This window comes from Danio rerio, chromosome 8 (assembly GCF_049306965.1).
Source record: "Danio rerio strain Tuebingen ecotype United States chromosome 8, GRCz12tu, whole genome shotgun sequence".
Taxonomy (NCBI): Eukaryota; Metazoa; Chordata; class Actinopteri; order Cypriniformes; family Danionidae; genus Danio; species Danio rerio.
The window spans coordinates 45,946,830-45,971,206 of record NC_133183.1 but is presented as its reverse complement, the minus strand read 5'-3'; the positions used below and the strand labels follow the sequence as shown (position 1 = coordinate 45,971,206).

The following is a 24,377-nucleotide window of genomic DNA, read 5'->3' as shown; positions in this document are numbered from 1 at the left end:
GTCACCGTGAATGCCCGGCCAAAAGAATCGGGTAATGAGGCGATTTAGTGTGGCCGCCTGACCTAAATGTCCGGCCATAGGATTAGAATGAGCCGCCTGAAAAAGCATTTCCCGGCGGCTCTTTGGTACTAATAGCTGGGTTGTATCTTCTTTTGTCTGAGCGTCTTGGGTCACTCGATACACCCTATCATTAATCACCGCAAAATACGGATAGGAGAGGGGTCTATCAGGCTGGAGGATTTTCCCATCAATAACCTGCACTCTTTCGAGTGCATGTTTTAGTGTATCATCACGCGACTGCTCCAGGGGAAAGTCTTTACACCGGGAAATTCCCAGCCCTTCCCCTGAGTCAGCGCGTGACGTCACTGCTTGGGATTCCCCCAGCTGAGCGACTCGCCCCCTATCCAGCGATTTCTTCTTCCAAGAAACACCCGCACATAAAACTCCCAATAATCTATTAAATCCAGGCCAATTAGTTCCCAGAATTAGCGGGTGTTTGAGGTGCGGGTTAACCGCTACCTCTACACTATGTTTTTTCCCCCGGAATTGAATATCTATTGCCGTTAGCGGGTAGTGAATAACATCCCCGTGCACACACCTTACCCTTACAGTGCGGCTCGTATCCAATGCCGGGTCTTGAAGCAGGCTTTGATGGATGGAGGTTTGGTTACACCCCGAATCCACCAAAGCTTGATATGTACCCCCTTTTATACTCACAGGTATCCGGTATAACCCGTCGCGACCGGGGGCGACTATTGGCGTGGCGGGAACGCGAATCAGCGCACTCACCTCCTTCATGGAGCAAACTTTTGGTGCGCTATCCTCGTGCCCGCGGTGCCAATACCTCGGCCCAGACATTCTCACTATACCCCCGGGGCCAGCAGTATCAACCGATTGAACCGGAGAGAGACCTGTCATTGTCTGGGGAACCGCCAGGGGTCGTGGCTCCACCCCTCCATCCAGATAGGGCCCCGCCCCCCTTGGGACGTTCAGCGGATCCGCCTCTGTGCACCGCCGCCTGGGTGCTGGTGTGGGCGGTCCCCGCCGTCTGGGCCTGGGAACAGGAGGAGAGAGAGAGAGAGGGGGAAGAGAGAGAGAGAGAGAAGAGGTTCTTTCGCCAACCCTGGACCTCGCCACCAGGTGATCCTCCGCCAGTCGGATAGCCGTCTCCAGATCATCAGGCCGGTGGCACTGGACCCACTCCGATGTTCGGGAGGGGAGGCGGGTGATGAATTGCTCCAGCACCACGGCATCCACCAGTTGGGCGGTGGTTCGGCCATCCTGTACCAGCCATCTGCGGCAGGCGTCACGGAGCTGCTGGGCGAACGCAAAGGGCCGGCCGCCTTCAGCCAAAACCAGCGATCGGAAGAGCTGACGTTGCTCCTCCGGGTTGCGGCCGGCCCGCTGGAGAATAGCTCGCTTCAGATGAGCGTATTCCAGGAGATTCTGGGCCGGTAGCTGCTGTGCGGCGATCTGGGCTTCGCCCGAGAGCAGCGGGATGACTCGTACCGGCCACTCAGCCCGCGGCCAGCCACACGCCTCAGCTATCTTTTCAAAAAGATCCAGGAACACTTCCGGGTCATCCTCCAGCGCCATTTTCTGTAGCATATAGGGAGGGTGGGCGGTAGATGTTGAAGCGGGCTGGATCTCCTGGGTCAGCAGACTCCGGATTACCTCGCGGTCCTCCCGCTGGGCCTCCATGAGGACTTGGAAACGATGTTCTAGATCTTTCTTCAACTCCACCAGCGCATGATGTTGCTCCTGATGGAGAACCGCGAGCGCCTGGATGACTTCCGCACATGGATTAGTAGACGGAGTAGACATTCTGGCAGCGAAGTTTCTTCTTCTTCCCGGGTTTCGGCACCACTGTAATAACGTTCGTTGTTGAGGGAAGAAGAAGACAGGGTCGGCGATTCAGGTAAGCAAATATTTTATTTCTTGTTTAATGCCACCACACAGGTAACGGTGTATGTGTGTGTGTGTGTGTGCTCTCTCCTCTCCCGACTGCTCCTCCCGTTCTCCTTAAGAAGGGAGTCTCTCCGGCCCAATCACTAGAAAGACAGGTGTTATTTATCATTTCTGATTGACCCGCTGATTAGCCGCCGGGCTCCTAGCATGCTCTCCCCCCTGATTGGGTGTTCGATCACGCTTACCTCTCCACAACAGCATTTTAGAGACCTCCCCTGCACGCCTGCGGTTAAAAACAATGATTCTGGTGAGTGTTGCTTAGGTTAGTTCTGCATAGCTTTGAGTAGATGCGGTCTCTTGCAGTTTCTGAAAAGCTGCATGTGCAGTTTTGTCAAGGTGTCGATGAAGGGACTGGACATCCTGAGTAAAGGGCAGTGTTGAGGGCTTGTTAAATTTAGCTTCGCTCAATGTCACCAAAGCGGTGTGAGAGATCATCTCTGACCACTTTGAAGAGTAGAGCTTTTTAAAGGTCTCTGTAGATGCGATCAAGTCCTTGTCTTCAGACATCAGTGCCCGGCAATGAATGATTTCACAGATCTTAATTAGTGAATGCCCCAGTTTTAAAGCAAGACTCGGGCTTTGGTAGCAGTGACTTTCTTCATCATAGCCAGATACTATCTGAACTGCTCTAATGAGTCTATGAAAATTGGCAGGCTTAATAGATTCTTCAAGACTGTAGACAGAAAACTCTCTGCGCAAAGTCAACAACAATCGTCCAACCTCACGTAGTTTTTGACGAATGTACTCAAATTTGGTGGGGTCATGCCCGTGTTTATTAAAAAACGACTGTGCAAGCTGAAGAATACTCAGGTCATTTTTAACAACAGCAGAAATGTCATCCTGCTTCATCACACCCAAGAGTTTCCAGACACCTTGAGAAATGTGCTGACTGAATAAAGAGTCCGCTATAGACACAAGACCCAGAACTCTTCTCCTTCCTTCAGTTTCACTGTCTGCTGGTTTCAAAGGACATCTTTTCAAATGACGCCAGAGATCTCTTCGTACAAACATTCCTTTGCAGTGTATGCAATGAACAAAATTCTTTGCATCACATTTTCTTTTAGGTGCCCGCTTTATTTTGAGGTCCCCCTCTCCCACTGTAGAACATCGATATTGTGTTGAAAGTTTCCTTTGTTCCTGAGCTTCTGCAGCATTTCTTTACGTTCTTTCGAGTGAACAGGAAACGAGAATGCCTGCACAACTTCAAGTTCACCCATATGAGTTTTTAAATGGCGTGCTAACTTGAATTGAGGCTTCCCACAGATGTAGCAATAGTTCTTACACTTTGCTGAGCATGAGATTTTTGCAGACTGCACACACTGATCTTCAGCCACACTGCTTTCCTTCTCTGCCTCTCTCACTGTTCCGGTGCTTCTTGCATTCAAAAGTTTCTCATCATCATCCTTTCTATTTTGTGACTAAGGCAAAATAAGCACATCTGGGGCCTCATGTACGAAGACTTGCGTGGAAATCTTACTAAAACATTGCGTACGCACAAAGCTGCAAATGTGCGTACGCAGAAAAAAATTCAGATGTATGAAACACTGCGTACGCCGAATCTCACGCATATTCTTTTGTACATCTGAATGAACGTGAAACTGAGCGCAACATGCACGAGCACAAAACCCCTCCCTGCCTCCTCCCCCGTATGAATATGCTAATGACTATGCTAATGTCAAAACCCAACGAAAAAGCAATGGCAAAAGCAAGCAAAAAGAGAAACTTTGAACAGAATGTGAAATGGAGGTGCTGCTTTCGGAGGTAGACCGGAGAAAAGCGGTGTTATTTGCAAGTTTGTTCGGCGGAATTAACAACAAAAGAAAAAAAATAGAGTGGGAGAGTTTAGCTGATACGGTTAACACAGTTGGGTCTGAACATCGCACTGAGTGCATTTAAAAAAGAAATAGTGTGGTTTATATCTGTAAAATGTTGCAGTACCCTTAGCAGTCTCAGTGGCGCACCTCATAAGAAGCATATGATCATGTACTGACACGTTCGAGCATGAACTCGGCTCGAATCCAGCGTCTGATGAATTCATTCTTCTTTTTTTTCCCCGCTACATATCAGATTTTGCCCACTATTTATCACGAGAAAGACAAGTAGGAATCATCAATAAGTTTGTGCATCATATTTTATTTGCACATTTATTGAATGGAAATGTTTCTGATTCACGCATGCAAATTTATCTTCACATAGTTTCTTTATAGCAATGTGCGTGCAGTAGATAGCTCAGATTACATTGGGAAAACAGGCGACCGCTGCAAATTGTGCTTTAATGTTTAGCTGGTCAACTGTATGGTATGGAAATCTTACATACCTACTATATGAACCCGTCTCATACAGACGCCATTGCAAGGATCAGACACTTTGTAGAGAAGAATTTAACACAACTGCCTCTAGGAGTCGCCAATGGAAATAAAACAGACACGCACAAAAAATGTGCGTACGCCTGCCAGAAAGCTGCCGTGAACCTGCGCAAATTCCCACGTTTAGTTCATTGTTAGTAAATCCAAACGTGAGCGATTCTGAGCGTGAAACCTGGCGTACGCAAAGTTTTTGTGCGTACGCAGCGTTGATACATGAGGCCCCTGGTGACCTGTGCACCACTGAGCCCTGCTTTCTGGAAAGGAGATGTTCACCAGATTTGATAGAATCACTATCTGTCTCAGTTAGCTGCTCCTCATGACAGAGTAAATCAGGCTCTTCATGCACAATTCCTGCCTTCCTGGCCTTTAAAACCCCTTTTCCTCTGCACTTTGGTAAATTCAGGGGAGTTACATCTGACGTCAGAGGCTCACTAAACTTAGAGGTTGTAGCTTCCTGTATATCTGAAAGGAATTTCAATTGAACGTAACATGCTGGTCTTGCTGCAATGTCATCTGAACTGTCTGACTGATTGTCTGACTCGGACTGTGGTATGTACTCTTCATCTGACAGCTCATCTTTCTCTGAACTTACTTCCTATTATCAAGATGATTCTGATTAATTTTCAACACCTATAGCTGACAAAAATAAGATACAAAAGAATAGAATTAAAAATTCTCTTACCCGCAATGACCGTTTCTGATCCCATTCATGAAGTTTAAATAGCAGGACTATGAGAGAAATGTTATGTGTCAGGACATCTACAACTGCTAACATCCTATGCCTAAATGTAAACCCTATGATTGTTAATCTATTCAGATCTGTGCATTAACAATGAACCATACTATTTACAGCAGTTATACTATTTTAAGTTGGATTCATAACATAAACCAGTGAAACCAAAATGAATTGTTAAAACATGTCATGGTGCATATAGAACAAGATATCATACTAACATTGACATTTTAGGCCAAGCCACTTCTGTGCTGCTACAGGTCCCACACATTCAGCACATTTGTCCATACTCGATATTGCTGAAGGGACCACAATATGTTTGCAGACCTGTGAAGAAAAAAAAAACATCAGTGAATGAAAAATTAAAGCAAAAAAGATATTAAAGTGCACATAGTTTACCTCTTTTTTATGATTTAATACTAATATTATGGTTGTTCTGAGTGTGCCAGTTTAGGTTCAGTTCAACACATAGTTCAGATGTTTTTATTATAATGTGTTCAAAAGTGTCATGCTGGGGGCGTGTACACTGCTCGCTGTTTTAGGGGTGTGTTGCTTCACATGAAAATTTGTTTCGGCTTCCTGCCCAACATAACAAGGGGGTGGAGCCAAGATCTCCCACGCTCTGTGTTTGCAACAGACAGGCAGACTGAGAAAAGGAGCAGGAGTAAGAGGATCAGCATTTAGCCGTACATATACGACTCGGGACACAGACCAAGCAGAGAGTACAAAATCACTTGTGTCTTTGTATAGTTTTACAGCCAACTGTATGCTAGTTTCAAGTACCGAGCTTGTACATCAAGACTAATAACCACGCACACTGAATTATCTTTGACTGAGGCACAGGATGCGCCGCAACACGGCACACTAGACACTCTCTTTGTCGCACCATGAAGAATCGAATCATCATGCCAAGCATTTTAGAATTCTAAACATAGGTTTCTATCAGGGTAAACACAATGGCGGTTCAAGTCGGTGGTTGTCCGCGGTGCCCAGCCACCGACTTGAAGCTCCATTGTGTGTACTCTTATAGAAACCTATGTTTAGAATTCTAAAATACATGGCGCTGCGTCAGCATCGCACCACACAGAGCGGCGCTTCTGGTGTGCAACCTGCAGGCAAGTTTGTTATTTTATTAGCAATGGAGAGACGCGCACATGAGGCAATGCGCTTGCACTTTTCCAGCTACACCTAGTTAAGATCACAGAGAGCTTCTGTGACTGCAAGAAATGCAAACAGCTGAAGTTTAAGGTAGACACAATGAAAAGTATACGTTTGCAAACCTACCTAAGATACAACCAATAATTCCGATTAGAGCGATAATGTAGAGAGTATTTATCTTGTGTTGAGCACAATGAGCCTTGCATCTAAAAATGGAGCAAGGATGTTCCTTTAGTGACATCGCTTTGACACACGCTGAAAATGGCGGACGTGAAACAACAAACTAAGGATATGGTAGGATACTGTCAATCAATATTGGTGGGTGGGGGGACCGCACTCCTACGTCAAGTTGCGGTCGGTCTAAAATGGCTCCAATTGGTCCACCATTTTTATGTTGTTTAATTGAAAAAAAGGACTGTGTGTGTGTTTATATCAGCCCAATATGACGGTCTGTACACTAGACCTACACACGTCTGTCCGAACAGCTTAAAAAGTAGATTTTTTACCATAGGTGCCCTTTAAAACACGTGAAACTACCGTACATTATGAGCTGCATTGTCTTCCAAGAATCATTTAATGCATTTTCAGTGAAGGGCGTTGTGGTCAATTTGTCAAGATCACTTACAATTATGAAAGAATATTTACATCACAGGAGACTTTTGTCATTATTTGGGTATTTTATTACATATAATACATTACATTGAGTAGAATATTACATATTCTGAATGCCTTCAAATGAATTCAAATGAGGCATTTTAATATAGATTAATCTAGATAAATTCCAAGATTACAGTGAGATTAATCTAGATTTTAAAAAATAAGCCATGCCCAGCTATAATTTCTACAAATTAGCGTTGAGCTATGCCCACCTACATCTACTACAAATTAGGGCTGTGCAATAAATCAAAAACTCGGTTTCAATTTTGGCTTCTAATGATTATGAAAAAACATTTGTTGCTCTGCAAAGCTAAGTTTCACTTAAAAATTACTAAAAGCATGTGCTGTAATGTAACGTTTGCAGCACGGGATGCACGGGATATTATTCATTGATGCACATTCTAAAAATTCATGTTTTTAAAAGCGCGAGCGAGCATGCGGTCACAGTATGCGATCAGTATTCGGTCTCATTCGCAAACTGTGCCCCCAGCCACAGAGAAGAGCAGAGCACACACAACTAAAGTCATCTTAATGCGAGCATTTTATTGGTCAAATAGGTGTCAAAATACGGTGTTTAATGATTATTCATATTAACCCTCATTAGTGTAATAAATTAGTCGAGACTCAAAAGATATGTGAAAGAGAAACCAATATTCCAGCTGCCGCCTGCTTTTATTATTATTAATCAAACAACAAAAGGAGAAAATCACTCACTATTGACTAAAGAACTTTGGTAGCTAAAGTGTTTTTCTTTCAGTGAAGATGCTTAAAGCACAGATTGTTTCATATTTTTATTATACTGTATTTATTTCCCTTTTCTTTGCAGGGAGGAAAATGACTGTATATAAGCATTTGAAGTCAGAATTAATAGCCCCCCTAAATCATAAAAAGGGATTATTTCCCTTTTCCCCCCAAATTCAGTTTAATGGAAAGATTTTATTTTTATTGATGACAGTAAATATTTGACTAGATATTTTTTGAAATACAAGCATTCAGATTCAACGTGCGATTCAAAGGCTTGATTAGGGTTATTAGGCAAGTCGTTATATAACAGTAGTTTCTAGCCCTGCTACAAATTTTTATTCATGACTTTTATTAATGAAAGAGAAAACAAATCATTTTTCCTTTTTTTAAACTGCTTTTTTCCTCTAATAACTAAATGGCAGACCATGCAAATATGGACTTTTAAAGCCTTTACTGTTATGCAGGGGAAAAAATTGTTAATCCGAAACATAAATACCTCTTCAACTTCTTCAGCAGGGGCACAATATTTCTGCTTCTTATTTAACACATGCTCCTTGACAGGTGACATCTGAAAAGACACATGTAGAGAGGATTTTAGCCAGCAGCAATATAACTATTTTTTATTTTTTATTATGCAATGCAGATTTTATTACCTTGTCAACACAATCTAGATCCTCCGATGGTAAAATATTCATCTTTGGAGTTACCTGAAAGGATGTAGAAAAAATACGATAAACATTCTGTAGACAATGGATTCAGAAATTATCCAATTGTATAACTTACCTTTTCCGGTTCAACAGAGGCTGCAGAAACACTGGAGTCCACTGACACTGACTGATCACAAACAACTGTCAGCTAAAAACATAAGAAAAAAAAGTTATGAAGTAGATACCCAAGGAAAAGAAGGCAGATAATGAGAACAAATTCAGAATTGATGGCATGCCTAAAAACACAAAATAAATGAATACCATGTCTACATCTTTGACTTCTAACAGGCAGTGTATGTTGATTTCAAGAGGTGAAGGTTCAATCTCACTACAACTCTGTAAAATATAGAAATATAAACATGTAAAATTGACTAAGACAATAATATGCATAAAATACTGACTTCAAATTTAATTTAAAATGGCAAAAATAATATCATTATAAAACAAAAATAAAATAAAAACACCACACCTCTGTCTCTCTGATTTCTGAATCTGAGATTGTGTTGATTTCAGGGGGTGGTTCAACCTTACAAGGAGTCTAAAAAAAATTAAAATAAACTTAAGAATCATTGGCAGCATTAAAATTGTTGGGTGGATAACTTCAAAAAAGGTAAATTACAAAGTACTAGTTTGATCATGACAGCAGACCTAAAATTACTTCTCTAATTACTTATTACTGAAAAATTATTTTATTATTGAACTCAAAACCCCTTTAAACAACAACAATTTTTTTTTAAATTCACGTCAAATATAGCCTTTAGCTTTTAAACAATTTATAGTAAAATATATGAATTTACAGCATTTAATGCACGGTAATCATAAGTAACTAATTCCTTTGATCTAATAATTTACTTTGTTTTCAGTTGAAAAGTAATTGAATTATAGAAAGTAGTTACTTTTACAACAACAAACGCTGAACATAAATATGATCTAGAACACACAAAAAAAAATACATACATACCTCTCTCATACATACATACATACATACATACATACATACATACATACATGAAAATAAAAGAAACAACAGAAAATTAATACCACCTTACATCTTTGACTTCTGGCTGGGAGAGAGTGTTGATTTCAAGAGGTGGTGGTTCAACTTTACAATAAATTTGTGCATGTAAGATGTAAAACTAATTTATAATCTTGCTTAAAATGTAGGTATGTAATATACAAGATATGAGTATTTCAATCTTTAAGTGTCACAAAATAATATTCATGTTTTTTACAAGGACCCTGCTTTAAGAAGAACACTATAAGAACATGTTTCTGATGGCAAGTTGATGTGTGTGTTTGTGTTTACACCTGTATTAAAAGCATCCTGTTCTATGAGGACCTCCACAAGAACATGTTGACTTGACTGACGATTCTTAGTAGGTTCTGATTTGATTTGACAAAAGTCTGGGGCATGTTCTTCATATGTGGATTACTGAGTTAGCTGGATTTGATTATTATTATATTCGTCAAAACTCATCCAGGATTTTTTATCATAATAAGAGGTCCTTGTAGATTAATACTTTTCTAAAGCAGTTTATTTCATATTGGATTGGAGTGATTTTAAGCAAGGGTGCTACTAAAAGTCTTTTCGTGTTAGTGAACTCAGCCACATGGGGTATAATAATAATAATAATAATAATAATAATAAATATTATTATTATTTTGTATTAAAATAATTACCTCAAACAAAAATACATTGTATACTCCAAATAAAATGTTACATTAAAAACAACAAAATGTTAGCTACAGATTTGCTGTATTGCAAACATGTAGATATTATCACAATATTGATAAACAGCTTGTTCTATTACTCTGCATTGTTGTGGTCTATGGATTAAATCAGCTGAAAGAAGGGAAGAAGACAAAATGTGCTGCCAATTAAATATCAAATTTAAAAGGGGACTGGCAATCCCAAATTATTGCACATTTCATGGAGTAAAAGCTAATTGAAAAACATTAGGGGGCTGAGTAGAATTTTAGGTGGGATAAAGCTACTTAATCTATGCAGTTTAATGTACTCCTTATAAGCATGGTCATCAAATATCAGCCTTTTATCAAAGAAACTTAAATCAAACATTAGAAACACGTTCTTATGAAGGTCTTCCTAAAAAATGCTCCTTTTAACACAGGTGTAAACACACACACACCAACCTGCCATCAGGATCATTCCTAAGAAGGTCTCCTTAAAACGGGGTCCTCCTAATACAGGTGTAAACACACACACATGCACACAACCCAACCTGTCATTATTAGGAACTTGTACTTAAGAAGGTTTTCCCTAAAACAGGGTCCTCTTAATACATATGTAAACACACACACAGCAACCTGCCATCAGGAACGTTCCTAAGGTCTTCCTAAAACAGGGTCCTCTTAATACATATGTAAACACACACACACAGCAACCTGCCATCAGGAACGTTCCTAAGAAGGTCTTCCTAAAACAGGGTCCTCTTAATACAGGTGTAAACACACACACACACATGCACACAACTCAACCCACCATTGAGAACTTGTTCTTATGAAGGTCTTCCTAAAACAGGGTCCTCTTAATACAGGTGTAAACACACACACACACACACAGCCCAACCTGCCATTATGAACATGTTCTTTTCATGGTCTAATACTGATGTACACTTACACTGAAATACCAAAATGAACTTGAATGCATAATTATGTAATGCATAAGCAGTAACTAACAATACATTATTGATCACCTAAAAATGTTAATTACTTCCCCTCATTTCATTCCCAACATGAGACATTTATTGATCTTCAGAACTAAGCGTGTCACAATAATCAATCAATTGACTTAACGCACAACACATGGCCATGACCTCAATAATTTTTAGTAATATATATATATATATATATATATATATATATATATATATATATATATATATATATATATATATATATATATATATATATTAGGGATGTGCGGAGCAGCCGGTATTTATATTTGTTGAGGGGGGAAAAGTATTTGTATTTGTATTTGTATTAGAGTAAAATTCAAAATGGCGCAAAAATATATATTTTTTCTATTACACTTCTAATTTACGTTATAGTGAAAGTATTGTTTAATTATACCCATTATATAAATTATAGACATGCAATATTGGTTGTTGTTTTTGAACATGTGACAAGAAATGTCATTGAAAAGAAAATAACATAGAAGCCATTATCTCATCCATGGTTAAACCAACAACTAATAATATACCATTGTGAATATTATGAACCCCACCACCACCGTTCTTGTTGAAGGACACTGAATAGACAGAATAAAAACAAATAATATTTCAAAAAACTGTACTTCTTCTGAAAGAACTTCTTTCCAATGCACAGAATTCCAAAAACTAAAATTAGCTAAATAAATTTAAATAAAACCCTGCCTGGGGGATCTGGCAGAACAAAAGTATTCTATATAATACTAATAGATACAGCCCTGCTATTGTCATCTGCCTGCCACAAAACAGACACAAAGTTTTTTTTTTTTAACTTTTTTATGTTTGAAACTGACTTGCTGGGGCAGAATGTGGCTGTGTTGATGGTTTGGTGCTTGTGGAGGATTTAGCAGAACATAGCTGTGCTGATTGAGGAGATTGATGCTTGTGGGGGGTTCACAGACAGTATCAGGAGAGGATGCTTTTAGTGCATGTGATAATACATTACATAGAAGGTTGCACGGTGGCACAGTGAGTAGCACTGTCGCCTCACAGCAAGAAGGTTGCTGGTTCGAGCCTCGACTGGGTTCTCCCCATGTTGGCGTGGGTTTCCTCCGGGTGCTCCGGTTTCCCCCACAGTCTAAACACATGCAATATAGGTGAATTGGGTAAGCTAAATTGTCCCTATTGTATGTGTGTGAAAGAGAGTGTATGGATGTTTCCCAGTGCTGGGTAGCAGCTGGAAGGGCAGCCACTGCGTAAAACATATGCTGGATAAATTGGTGGTTCATTCCACCGTGGCAACCCCAGATTGATAAAGGGACTAAGCCGAAAAGAAATGAATGAATGATTATGCATAGAAGATGTTGACAGATGTTTAATATCTCTGCCTCTACTGATTTCACTTTTGCACACATTATACAGTATCACTTTGTTTTATCTGCAGCACCACTGACTGTAAAATGCTTCCACAAAGAACATGAATTTTTATTTCTTTACTGGTGGAGGACCAAGAAATGGCTTAGCAGCACTCTCACTCTTTTTCATGGTGCCCAAATGTATTTGAGGAGTTTCAAGTTAATAAAAAGTGACGGGAAGCTATGCTAAGGTTAACTAGCCTATAGCATATATCTTGCTGTCTGCAAGACAGTAATTTAGACGTACCATATAACTCCCATAAGTGCATACTATACATTCACAACTGCAAAAACATCGCTTTAACCTTTATAAACGAACGTTAACGTTACTCTGCCAACAGTCTATTGTCTAAATTACCGCGCTAACAAAGCTAACGAGCTAACAGCGCTAACAGAGCACCCGATTGCAAACTTCAAAAATGCAGCGTAATGGAAAATCCCGAACAAACTCCGCTACAAGTTTATAAACTGCATCTGGAACCCAATTAAGGTACAAAAATCTATTTAACAAAAATAGTGATGCAGAGAAGTATTTTTTTCGCTCAGCCGAGCCTTCTGTCTGCTGCTGTGGAGAAGCTTGTGCCAGAGATCTTTTACCTCCGCCCCACCCTCTGACTGAGCGTCTCTCTCGCTCTCTCTCTCTCTCACTCACGCACTGTGGTCTCAGGAGGAAATGCAGCTTTTTGATATAATGCTTTTCTTGCTCCCGAATACAAATAATTTGTTCAAAATAAGTATTCGTAAAAACACGCTATTCGTGCCTTTCCAAATACCGTATTCGGGTTCAGCTCCACCCTTAATATATATATATATATATATATATATATATATATATATATATATATATATATATATATATATATATATATATAAATAATACATAAAAATATAAAAATATACATAAAAAAAACTATTCTAGCAATGTTAGAGCTGATTGCGCAGCATCTCTATCACTATTGGAGGTGTCAGTGTCATCATGGTTATAAAACACTGCAGTATTAACTGTAAATTAATATAGTATATTTTTATGTGGGTTTATTTTCAACTGAAAATAGATCTGGTAGCAGATATTGCAGCCTCGGTTAATTTTACACTGCACTTTTATAACATTCTTTTATTTATGTTTTCAGCATACATTTTTATGAAATAGTTTTATCGCAATATATTTTGATGCAAAATATCCTTCAACAAACAAAGATATAGTGACAGACCTATTCAACACAAATTGATGTATTTCAAATAAAATCTAAGATCTCTCATCCTCCATAGCCAGCAAGTAAAAAAAATAGTCTTTATGCTTTTAATGGTTCAATCAGAACATTGTCAAGCTATAGGAATAAATGTGCACAAAGAAAATAAAAAGAGTAACCCTATTTAACTTTTTTTTCCTCCACAGTGTAAGTATATCTCGCACATTAATGAGCTCTGTGCAATGATGTATACCCAGGATGCCTGTGCACAACTTCCTCTTTTTAAAAACAAGGCACAAGCGCATTCGAGCTAACACACCAGAGGTACAGCCAAGCAAAACAAGCAAAAAGTAAAAGCACACCCTAAACTGACAATGGGAATAGGAATCTGTTGAAAATATATATATTTGTGCGCACAAAAGTTTTTTTTTTTTTTTTTGTAGCTTGATAATATTCTAATCTTATTTTGTGTTCTGAAGATGAACTAAGGTCTCAGGGGATTGGAACAACATGGAGCGAATAATTAATAACATAATTTACACATTTGGGAGAACTAAAACTTCAACTTTGGTAATAACTGACCTTTAATATTTTACTATAATCCAATAAGTCACAATTAATAGTGTATAGGATTTCATACCAAGCATCGCCATGGCCACTCCGAATCGCCATAATTGTAGGTTATTTCTTCACCAGCACAGATGTTCCTTGTGGCAAATAAGCAAAGGTGAAGTTTTCCATCGACACAGATAGTCTTCATCCTGCTGTTTGGGTTAATATGGTCATCATTTACAAGACGTCCTAGAGAACCGTCATCTCGGGCTGCATCGACACTAAACAAATGACACATATTATCACCACTGAAAAAATACAACAAGGAGATATCATATTCTTTGTGATCACCAATAATTTAACAGCAATCATTAAGCTTTAAGAACTATTTACTATTACTAATAATCACAGCAAACCTAACTACTGACATGTTTACTGTTACAATGTAATATAATTCAAAACTTTTTAAAAAAATATATATACAAACTAGACATATGCTGATATTGAATAATTTATAATATCATGATAATGAACAAGCACAACATTGATGTTATGCTGAAAAATTCAAAAACTGTTTTTTTTTTTTTTTTTGTTACTTTTAGAGTGGCTTTTAATTATGTCCAGATTGTTGTGTTGGCACTGGTCTTCTTAACAGTGTCAAATACTTGGAGAATTTGACCATAGTTTTTTAAACAAACATGTTAATCTGGCCTAGGCTATTTAAAATTCTCTAACTATTTATAGAACTGTAGGTCATTACCTCTGTACAGAAAGGTTCTATTTAACATCAGTTAATTTATCTAAAATCTGTTTAATGACAATTACAAAAGCATTTATTAATTACATGTGATGTTAAATTCTTAATGCCAGTAATGCATTAAAAAGTCAATTGTTTTGTTAAATGGAGTTAATAACTAATAAAATTCAGTCATAGCTTTAACAAATAGGATATGTATATTTCTCACTGTAGATTTTATATTAACATTTACTGAGTCATTTTAAAAAGTGTAACCTATTCTACTTTATCATACTTTTGTTATTTAATTTGTTTAAAACATTTATTTACTACAAACATGTACATAGAATAAAGCAATACACAAAGGTTATTTTTGGTTATTATAAAGTAATCGTTTTAGCAGCTTAGGTCAATATTGTAATAATACCGTATACAGATAAAATCTTCAGCAAGTAATCACAACAAGAAATTTTGATAAATTACAGAAGCCTAAAATAAATGTGAATCAAACATTTGTACATACCAGAGGAGTTTTCCATTGTAGCGAAACTCAAACATGAAAACTTTGAGAGCATCATGATATAATCTTTGTCTCCTTTCACATTCTTCTTTGCTTATGAGATCGCCTCTGTATTCCAACAGGAAATCACCTTTATCAAACTCAGTACAACTGAACACACCTCTCCCTAAACAACAAAGAGGGAAAATAATTACTGAGATATAATTACTGAGTGAACCACACTTAACGAACCTTAAACAACTTTATTGCACAAGCCGCTTTAATGAGATAGTTTACAAAAAAATCATTTACTAAACATCAAATTATGGTAATATCTTTAATTGTGTGAAATAATAGAAACTTACAACAGGTTTGTAACAACTTGAGTGACTAAATGACACATTTTTCACTTTTTGGTAAATTATACCTGTAACATGACTCCATAAATACATTTTTCTAACCTTTATTGTCATTAATGAATCTGCCATCCAGCCCATTTTTGTCATTCTTCAAGCGACAAAACTGTATGGCATCTTCCTGTGGCCTGAGCTTTTTCCTTCGCCTTTTCACTTCAGCCATAATTTGATGTCTCTGCTTCAACAACAATAATTATTATTATTGAATTCCATTTGAGCTTGAATTAATAAATTACATTTCTACTGGGACAAAGCAAATGTAATTGAAATTATATCAAAGCTTAATTGTTTTGTTAGTAACATGGAGTGGCAAACATTTTATAAAAAAAAACCCGGAAATTATACTTTTGCATATTCGTCTTTATTTTCTAAGCCCCATATTTTAAAAAAACCTACAGAAACTTATTTATTACTACAGTATTCTGGAGAACTTGCAGTTCACACTATAATATATACTGTATAATGTATAAATGCGATATATCACTTCTCCTTAAATTTTGTAAGTATAAAAGCACAAAAGTAGAAGCAGTAATATTTCATGTAAGTTAGTCGTTTTACAGCACTAATATGAGGCAAATTTGGTTTTATATTCACACATTCGTTCATTTAGAAGTCTCTATATTATAGTTTACCATATTACTTTGAATATTCGATCGGAATTAACATGCAAGTATGACTTGAAAACAACATTAACACTGTTTAATTGAAAGTGAACAATGTTGTACTTTGATAGTCATTGGCTGCTAATATGATTTTGCTATTTAGAGTTGGCAAATAATACTTTTATGAAATTATATTATTAAGGGGAAAGTCAGAATGTGTGAATATAAACCAACTTTACCTCTATTAGAACAATGGACTTGTTCGGACGCATTTCCCCTTTACAGACTGTAGACAGGTCAACACATTCGATGTCTACACTGTTCTATCAAAGATATATTGTTAACAGAATTGTTACATATCCTACATTCAGAAATATAAATCGGCAAATATGCTACATCTGTTAGCATCACGCGCTGGCTGATTTTAAACTGTAAAACGAGATGCAGCAACTTAGAGGATGCTCACAAACAGGCCAAACTTTGTCACAAACACTCAGAGAAGCGATTTATCAGCAGTATAACTTACCTTAAATATAACAGGTGTCTTAAAATCCGTTCAATTTGCAGATGTCTTTGCATCAGGTACAGAAAGGCCCTCAGGTCAAAACAGGAAGTTACAAAACGTCAACTTTGCGCTGATTAAAGTGCACGTAATCGTGATTTTTAGATCGTGAATCCTAATATTAATAGTTTAAATACCCATATATGATATAGACCTTGGTGTTTATCTTTATGATTAGACGTAATATTATATAATACTTTAATGTCTCGATAATAAATTATTTCAAGTCACTCAGACTTTAAGATATTTAAAGTATTTAAAGATCATGTTAAATTGCAGGATTTAGCAATATACATTTAATAAATAAATAAATTACATAAAATCAAGTAGAACCAATAAGTAAACAACATTAACTTACTTTTAAGAAGGTTTCCAGCACAATGATCACAATTGTAGCGTACAGTCCACAGATAAAATTTCTTATTGATTTTATCACGGTCCAAAAGAACGGTTTTACGACTCCTGGCTCCAAGAAGTCTGGATTTTCGTGACAGCTTAAGTTGTTCAGGGGGCCTGGATAGATAAGCAGGAAAACTTCAAAGACATTCCTGCCCAAATACACTCACACACACACATACACCCCCACGAGGCTGTTCCGACAGAAAGAAAATGAACTCATCAAATCCAGAACCAGCACAAAACCAATGTGTTATGTTTTGTAAACTTTGTATCTCATTTCTGACTTTTCTTACCTGTGTAACCTCTCTTATAACCTGTATGCATGTTCTATTTAGGCCTTTGTAAAGCATAAATATTGTAAGGATATGAAAAATTATGTTAATGTACTTTCAACCCCCCCCATGTTTGGTACCGATGGGTTTCTGCTGACATTTTACAACACATGATGCATAGATCGAGACCATAACTCGCATTGCTTTATTCTTTAAAGCCCTGTATTAAATGCCTGTCCGCATGCTTTAGGCGGACGCTCAAATTTGCATACGAGGAGCCTTGAGACAAAGAAAGGGTTCGCGCGCAAACTTTCCCCTGAAATCATTGGTCAGAATGCTGTACGGGTTGTCACGTGACCCGCAGGTATAAGCACACTTCCCCCCAAACATCTGGGCAGAAAAAGAACGTCCCAAAAAGGAACATCATTGACGGTGGCCCTCGGGCCACACATGGCTTTCTAAGCCGCATGGACTTTTTCCCGCCACGCTTTCTTTATTTTCCGGCAAAGTAAATTCAGTTTAAAGTTTGCGATCGTGTTCGTCCGAACTGCATTACAAACTCCACGCATCAAAGGACTTCAAGAGTAGTTTCATCACGACGGAAGAGAGACGCACAAGAGAGACCGCCAGACATGAAAGACCAGGGGCCTCATGTACGAAGACTTGCGTGGAAATCTTACTAAAACATTGCGTACGCACAAAGCTGTAAATGTGCGTACGCAGAAAAAAATTCAGATGTATGAAACACTGCGTACGCCGAATCTCACGCATATTCTTTTGTACATCTGAATGAACGTGATACTGAGCGCAACATGCACGAGCACAAAACCCCTCCCTGCCTCCTCCCCCGTATGAATATGCTTATGACTATGCTAATGGCAAAACCCAACGAAAAAGCAATGTCAAAAGCAAGCAAAAAGAGAAACTTTGAACAGAATGTGAATTGGAGGTGCTGCTTTCGGAGGTAGACCGGAGAAATTAAAGCGGTGTTATTTGCAAGTTTGTTCTCCGGAATTAACAACAAAAGAAAAAAATAGAGTGGGAGAGTTTAGCTGATACGGTTAACACAGTTGGGTCTGAACATCGCACTGAGTGCATTTAAAAAAGAAATAGTGTGATTTATAACTGAAAAATGTTGCAGTACCCTTAGCAGTCTCAGTGGCGCACCTCAGAAGAAGCATGTGATCATGTACTGACATGTTCGAGCATAAACTCGGCTCGAATCCAGCGTCTAATGAATTCTTTCTTTTTTTTCCCCGCTACATATCAGATTTTGCCCACTATTTATCAAGAGAAAGACAAGTAGGAATCATCAATAAGTTTGTGCATCATATTTTATTTGCACATTTATTGAATGGAAATGTTTCTGATTCACGCATACAAATTCATCTTCAGATAGTGTCTCTATAGCAATGTGTGTGCGGTAGATCGCTCAGATTACATTGGGAAAACAGGCGACCGCTGCAAATTGTGCTTTAATGTTTAGCTGGTCAACTGTATGGTATGGAAATCTTACATACCTACTATATGAACCCGTCTCATACAGCTGCCATTGCAAGGATCAGACACTTTGTAGAGAAGAATTTAACACAACTGCCTCTAGGAGTCGCCAATGGAAATAAAACAGACACGCACAAAAAATGTGCGTACGCCTGCCAGAAAGCTGCCGTGAAGCTGCGCACATTCCCACGTTCAGTTCATTGTTAGTAAATCCAAACGTGAGCGATTCTGAGCGTGAAACCTGCGTACGCAGCGTTGATACATGAGGCCCCAGGTGATTTTAGTTATGCGATTAAGCTGTGCCCCTTTTATCAAAAAGGTGTTTTTTATAACCTTGGTGGTCCGTAATGGTGCGTGTGGAACTGAAAGTTTTGTCACTCTTTAATCTGAAATCTATATTTTCTAGTTTTACTATTTCTCTTTGCTGTTACACGTTCTATAGACCCGATATCTCCACGTGGTTTACCTTTGTTTTGTGCTTAATGTATGTTTGTGCGTTTGTTTGTTCGTTACGTCTGACTAGTCAATAAATTCCATTATAATTAAATGAATTGTATTGTTTGCCTCACGAGAAAATGTCACTGAAATACAGATTCCCCTGCCTTGCTATTATAAGTTGTTTAAAACTTTTAAATGATTAATCTACTTCACAAGAAGTAGTAATTAAATTCCCTTTTTCTAAATGAATAGATTACCGTATCCGCTCGGAAGAGCGGCGGCTCTGCTTGTGTTTGTTTGGTCAAATTAACAATAAATTGATCCGGAATATTAATGATTAATAATAATTCGTTATTGTTTATAATTAATATTCATAATCTGGGAATCCGCTCGGTCGCGCGAGCATGATCATTTACAATCATATGTTTGTTTGACCAAACTGACTGAAGCTTAAGCCGGAATATTAATAATTAAGAATAAACCGTTATTGTTGATTATTAATATTCATAAAATGAGCTAATTTTATGTTACACAATGATGAGTTAGTGTAGAGTAGTCCCGCCCACATTCGCCATTTTGTTTTTATGATTTCGCGCCTCGAGGCGCCGATCTAGCCAATCAGAGTCCTCCAAAGATACACAAGCGTAAAACATGCAAATTTTTGATGACGCAGTTGCTGTACCGGTTCCGGGCTACAGGGGCGCACCCACTGTCTCAGAGCACACACAGTGTATTGTATCATTTCTGACATTTGTGGTATATTAAGACATGCCGCCAAACTTCGAGGAAATGTTTTTGGGACATATAGAAGTGCATCCGCGCTGTTTTGTTTACGAGGACATGGGGTCAGTCCTTATAAGCAGAAATGTCTGTGTAATGCTGGTGCGTATTCAGGTCAAAAGTCCGTGTAAACCACAAAAACCAACACACACACACACACTCAAATATGCTTCTCTCTCTCTCATACACAAAAGAATTTGAGGTGTTTTTAAACATACTGAATAAAGTAGAAAAGTTTTAAAACATAAAAAAGTAAGAATTAAATAAAGTTGACAAACAACAACAACATACTAAAGTTGTTGCTTAAACTCTTAAATGTATTTTAAGTTTTCTCTGTAGTTAAGAACTGTTAGGCTATTATTGAAAAAAAAAGATTTAGATTAAAATATAATTTATATGTTCATCATTATTAGAGCACTTTACTTAATAAAATGTTATTTAAACTATGGCTGTTTAGTTTCACCTTATGTACAATTTTGATTAATTTAATGCAATTTTCTAGTAAAGTAAGTAAAGTTGCAAGATAAATAAGAAGAAAATCATAAAATTATGTCTATCTATCAATTTGATACAAACTGAAGTCAGCTATAGTTTTGTGTTCTTTCATTGATTCTGTTTGTTAATAGCAGGTGTTCATCATCAATTATCAATACCACTCATTTAATTACTTAATAATTTTGTTAAATTCTGTAAGGATGCAGTTGTTTAACCCTAAGGAGAAAGCAAGATCTCAGTTGCCAAGGTCAGACTGAAGTTTTTTTTTTTTTTTTGAATACGTTTTTTATTGATTTTGATTCTACATGTGAGTGGTTGTAGCCTCTTTACAATTTCCTTTCAATAAACAAGATCCACTTTTCAACCCTAGGTAGGCTAGGGGATAATTTACAGAGAAAACGTTTCTTTGGTGTCCAGTACAGTCTGTGACAGAAATAAAAAATGTATTACCTGGTGATTTGGATTTTTTGAAGAACAAACTATGTTTTCCCAAACCGTCTCCCAATCAATCTGATCCTTTGATAATTCACTAGCCCAAATCATTGGTATTGAGAGTTGCTTTTGGTTAGCCTCAAGCAGGCGGGAATAGATACCTGAGACGACATTTTGTAGAGAGGTATTAGTAAACCTGCGAAGGATTGGATGTGTTTTGAGAGCAGATCCCCAAGGGACTCCATATGCCCTGAGAGCAGAACACAATTGCAAATATAAGAAAAAGGATGATGCTGGTACATTAAATTTTTCAGTTATATTCTGAAAACTAAGCATGCAATTGTCATTCCATATGTCAGCCAAAGTTTTTATTCCCTGCTTTGACCACTGTTCTGATGTGAATGGTATAGAACCACACTTGATGTTCCTATTGTGCCATAAGGGGATCTGTCGGTGACATTTATTTTTGTAAAGTATTGTTTTCTCCACTGCTCTAAAAATCATTATGGTGTTTGTTACAATGAGGCCAAAATATTATAAATTATTAAAATATCCATAAATCTATAGATAAAACTGCACATGGGTTATTTTTATCTTTAGTCTCATTGATTACATGCAGCAGTCGACGTATATTTTCTGAAGCTGAACGATGTGGAATAAAGCCAGATTGGTCACTATGAACTAATTTACTAATACATTTTTCAAGACGTAGTGCTAAGACCTTAGCATATATTTTTATATCAGAGTTAATTAATGAGATTGGTCTATAATTTGAACATTTAGTATGGTCCTGGTCTTTTTTTTTGGAATTAAAGAGATTAGAGCTGTATTCATTTGTTTTTCAAAATGTCCTTTTAGTATTTCTGTATTTATTGCAGCATGCATGACTTGTCCTAGTATATCCCAGAAGTGTAAAATTAACTCTGGGGGAATCCCATCTGGGCCAGGTGATTTTCCTTTTTTTGACATTTTTAATGCTGCATGCAGCGCCTCAGTTGTTATGGGTTGACTCATCTGTTCAGAGTCAGATTTTGTTAATTGAGGCAAATTAATGTCTTGAAGAAATTTAGAGCATTCAACCATATCTATACTGTCCTGTTGTTGATATAGATCTTTAAAATGTTCTACAAAAGTACCATTTATCTCTCTAGGATTAGTTATTAGGCCCTTTGTGAGTGAATGAATATTATCAATAATGGCCCTACCTTCACTTTGTTTAAGTTGTAGAGCTAGCAACCTGCTAGGTCTTGGCCCGTTATAATAATACTTCTGCAGGACTCTGTGCATAATAAATTCAGCCTTTCTTCGAAGTAAATCATTTAATTTGGATCTTGATTTCTTTAATGCTCTTTCAACAGATTTAGAGATTTACTTCTTTAGTTGTGTTTTTTGGGACAGGCAGATTTGTTCTAATTCCTCAATTTGCTTTTTCCTGACTTTATTTGAATAAGATGAGAAGGAGATGGAAAAATCCCTAATAAATCCTTTTGTGCCATCCATACCAGCATATGATTATCTACACTATTTATATTCTTATTTAGAAAGTCTATTAGTTTGTTTCTAAAATTGGTTAGAAACCCAGAGTCTTGTAGAAGCGTAATATTAAATTTCCATCTTGGTGTTCTCTCGGATGAGCAGTAAGAATATTTAGTCAGTAGCGGGTTTATGGTCTGATGTTACAGCAGGGAGGATTGTGATGCTCTCAAAACATCCTAAGTTCGCATGAACAGAGAATATAATCTATTCTAGAATATGTCTGATGCCTGGCAGAGTAAAAAGTGTAATCACTTATTAGCGGGTTCTGAACACGCCACATATCTATGAGATTCAGTGTTTGCATAAAAGACTTAAAGTTTGTTGATGTTATTTATTGTGGTTTAGAAAATGTAGTGGTTGATTTATCTAGTTTCATGTCTGCAAGTGCATTCATGTCTCCTCCAATAACGAGTGCATATTCATTTAAGACAAGTAACTGGTTTGTTAATTGAAAAAACAAAGCATCAAAATATGCTGGGGCATAAACTGAGACAAAAGCTATTTTTTTTATCTTAAACACTTGTACAGAAATAGCTCAGCCTACCTGATGTGTCATCACTACATTTTTCAATAACAAGAGGGAGATTACGTTTAATGAGTATAAGTGATCCCTTTGTCTTTGTACCATCACTAGAGAAAGCAATGACTTTATAAAATTTGTTTTGTAGACGAGAAATATCAATTGTTTTGTAAGAGTTGAAATATTGCAAATATTTTGATATCTTTGACAATTCAAAACATGAGCTGAAAACAGAGACTGGTGACTCCACAACCCAGCAGGTGGGAATGCGGGAAAAACCAGTTCCTGCTGTATTTGCATCTGAGTCTGCTGAAGCTCGGCTTCAACCATCCCAACTCACGCATATGGTCATTTCAATGTTTGAATGTTCTAGATTAACCAAACTGACTTTATCTATCATGTTTGATATCATTTGAAATTTCTCAGTGCGCTTGGTACAATGGTCTCATTCTCTCAGAAATAGACATAATCAAAACAATAAATATATAACTTCAGGCATATTTTGAACCACTGTGAAGGGTGTGACTTTTCCACAAGCAGCACTAAGTGTGAATGCCTTTTGTTATACACACACCCCTTTCCTTGAGGGAATTCTTGGATTATTTAAGGTAAGGTTTGAGAAAGGCTCAGCACGATTCTGCCTAACCAGATCAGCCCATAACATGGAGCTGATGCTCCATGTTATGTATTTTGAAGTCAGGAATGCATCTTTTCATCTTGGATTTATCTTTGATAACTTGATGTGTTGTATTGATCATTTATGAATTGACTGATTGAATTGGCATAATACATTTACCTGACTAATAAATTGTTATGTTTTGAATTATTCAAACAGTCCTCGTGTTATTATCACTGATAAATGTTGTCGTCCATAGCACTACAAGCCACTGTACAGGTTAGTAACGGACCACAACATGTTAGACGGAGCAGTGTGGCACGCTATACAATGTTGTTAGAGATCCGACTAACAAATTGGCATTAATTCAAGTATACTTAGACTGTAAAAGGCCAACTATAGGTTTACTATTTAGAAC

The 24,377-nt window shown here is 37.5% G+C and overlaps 1 protein-coding gene across 1 annotated transcript in view; it reads right to left on the bottom strand.

The window, feature by feature from the left end:
- LOC101882501 (uncharacterized) overlaps window positions 1–17,027 on the bottom strand; it is a 29,027-nt gene extending 12,000 nt beyond the window's left edge. Inside the window, exons 1-11 of the mRNA XM_073910960.1 lie at window positions 16,936–17,027; window positions 15,853–15,985; window positions 15,416–15,578; window positions 14,245–14,437; window positions 8,803–8,871; window positions 8,595–8,669; window positions 8,410–8,481; window positions 8,280–8,333; window positions 8,123–8,194; window positions 5,289–5,394; window positions 5,017–5,063 (exon numbers count right to left, since the gene is read on the bottom strand). Coding sequence (XP_073767061.1) covers window positions 5,017–5,063; window positions 5,289–5,394; window positions 8,123–8,194; window positions 8,280–8,333; window positions 8,410–8,481; window positions 8,595–8,669; window positions 8,803–8,871; window positions 14,245–14,437; window positions 15,416–15,578; window positions 15,853–15,970 — 969 coding nt within the window. The 5' untranslated portion in view covers window positions 15,971–15,985; window positions 16,936–17,027. The remainder of the gene's footprint in view (window positions 1–5,016; window positions 5,064–5,288; window positions 5,395–8,122; window positions 8,195–8,279; window positions 8,334–8,409; window positions 8,482–8,594; window positions 8,670–8,802; window positions 8,872–14,244; window positions 14,438–15,415; window positions 15,579–15,852; window positions 15,986–16,935) is intronic.
- Between the last annotated feature and the right edge of the window lie 7,350 nt (window positions 17,028–24,377).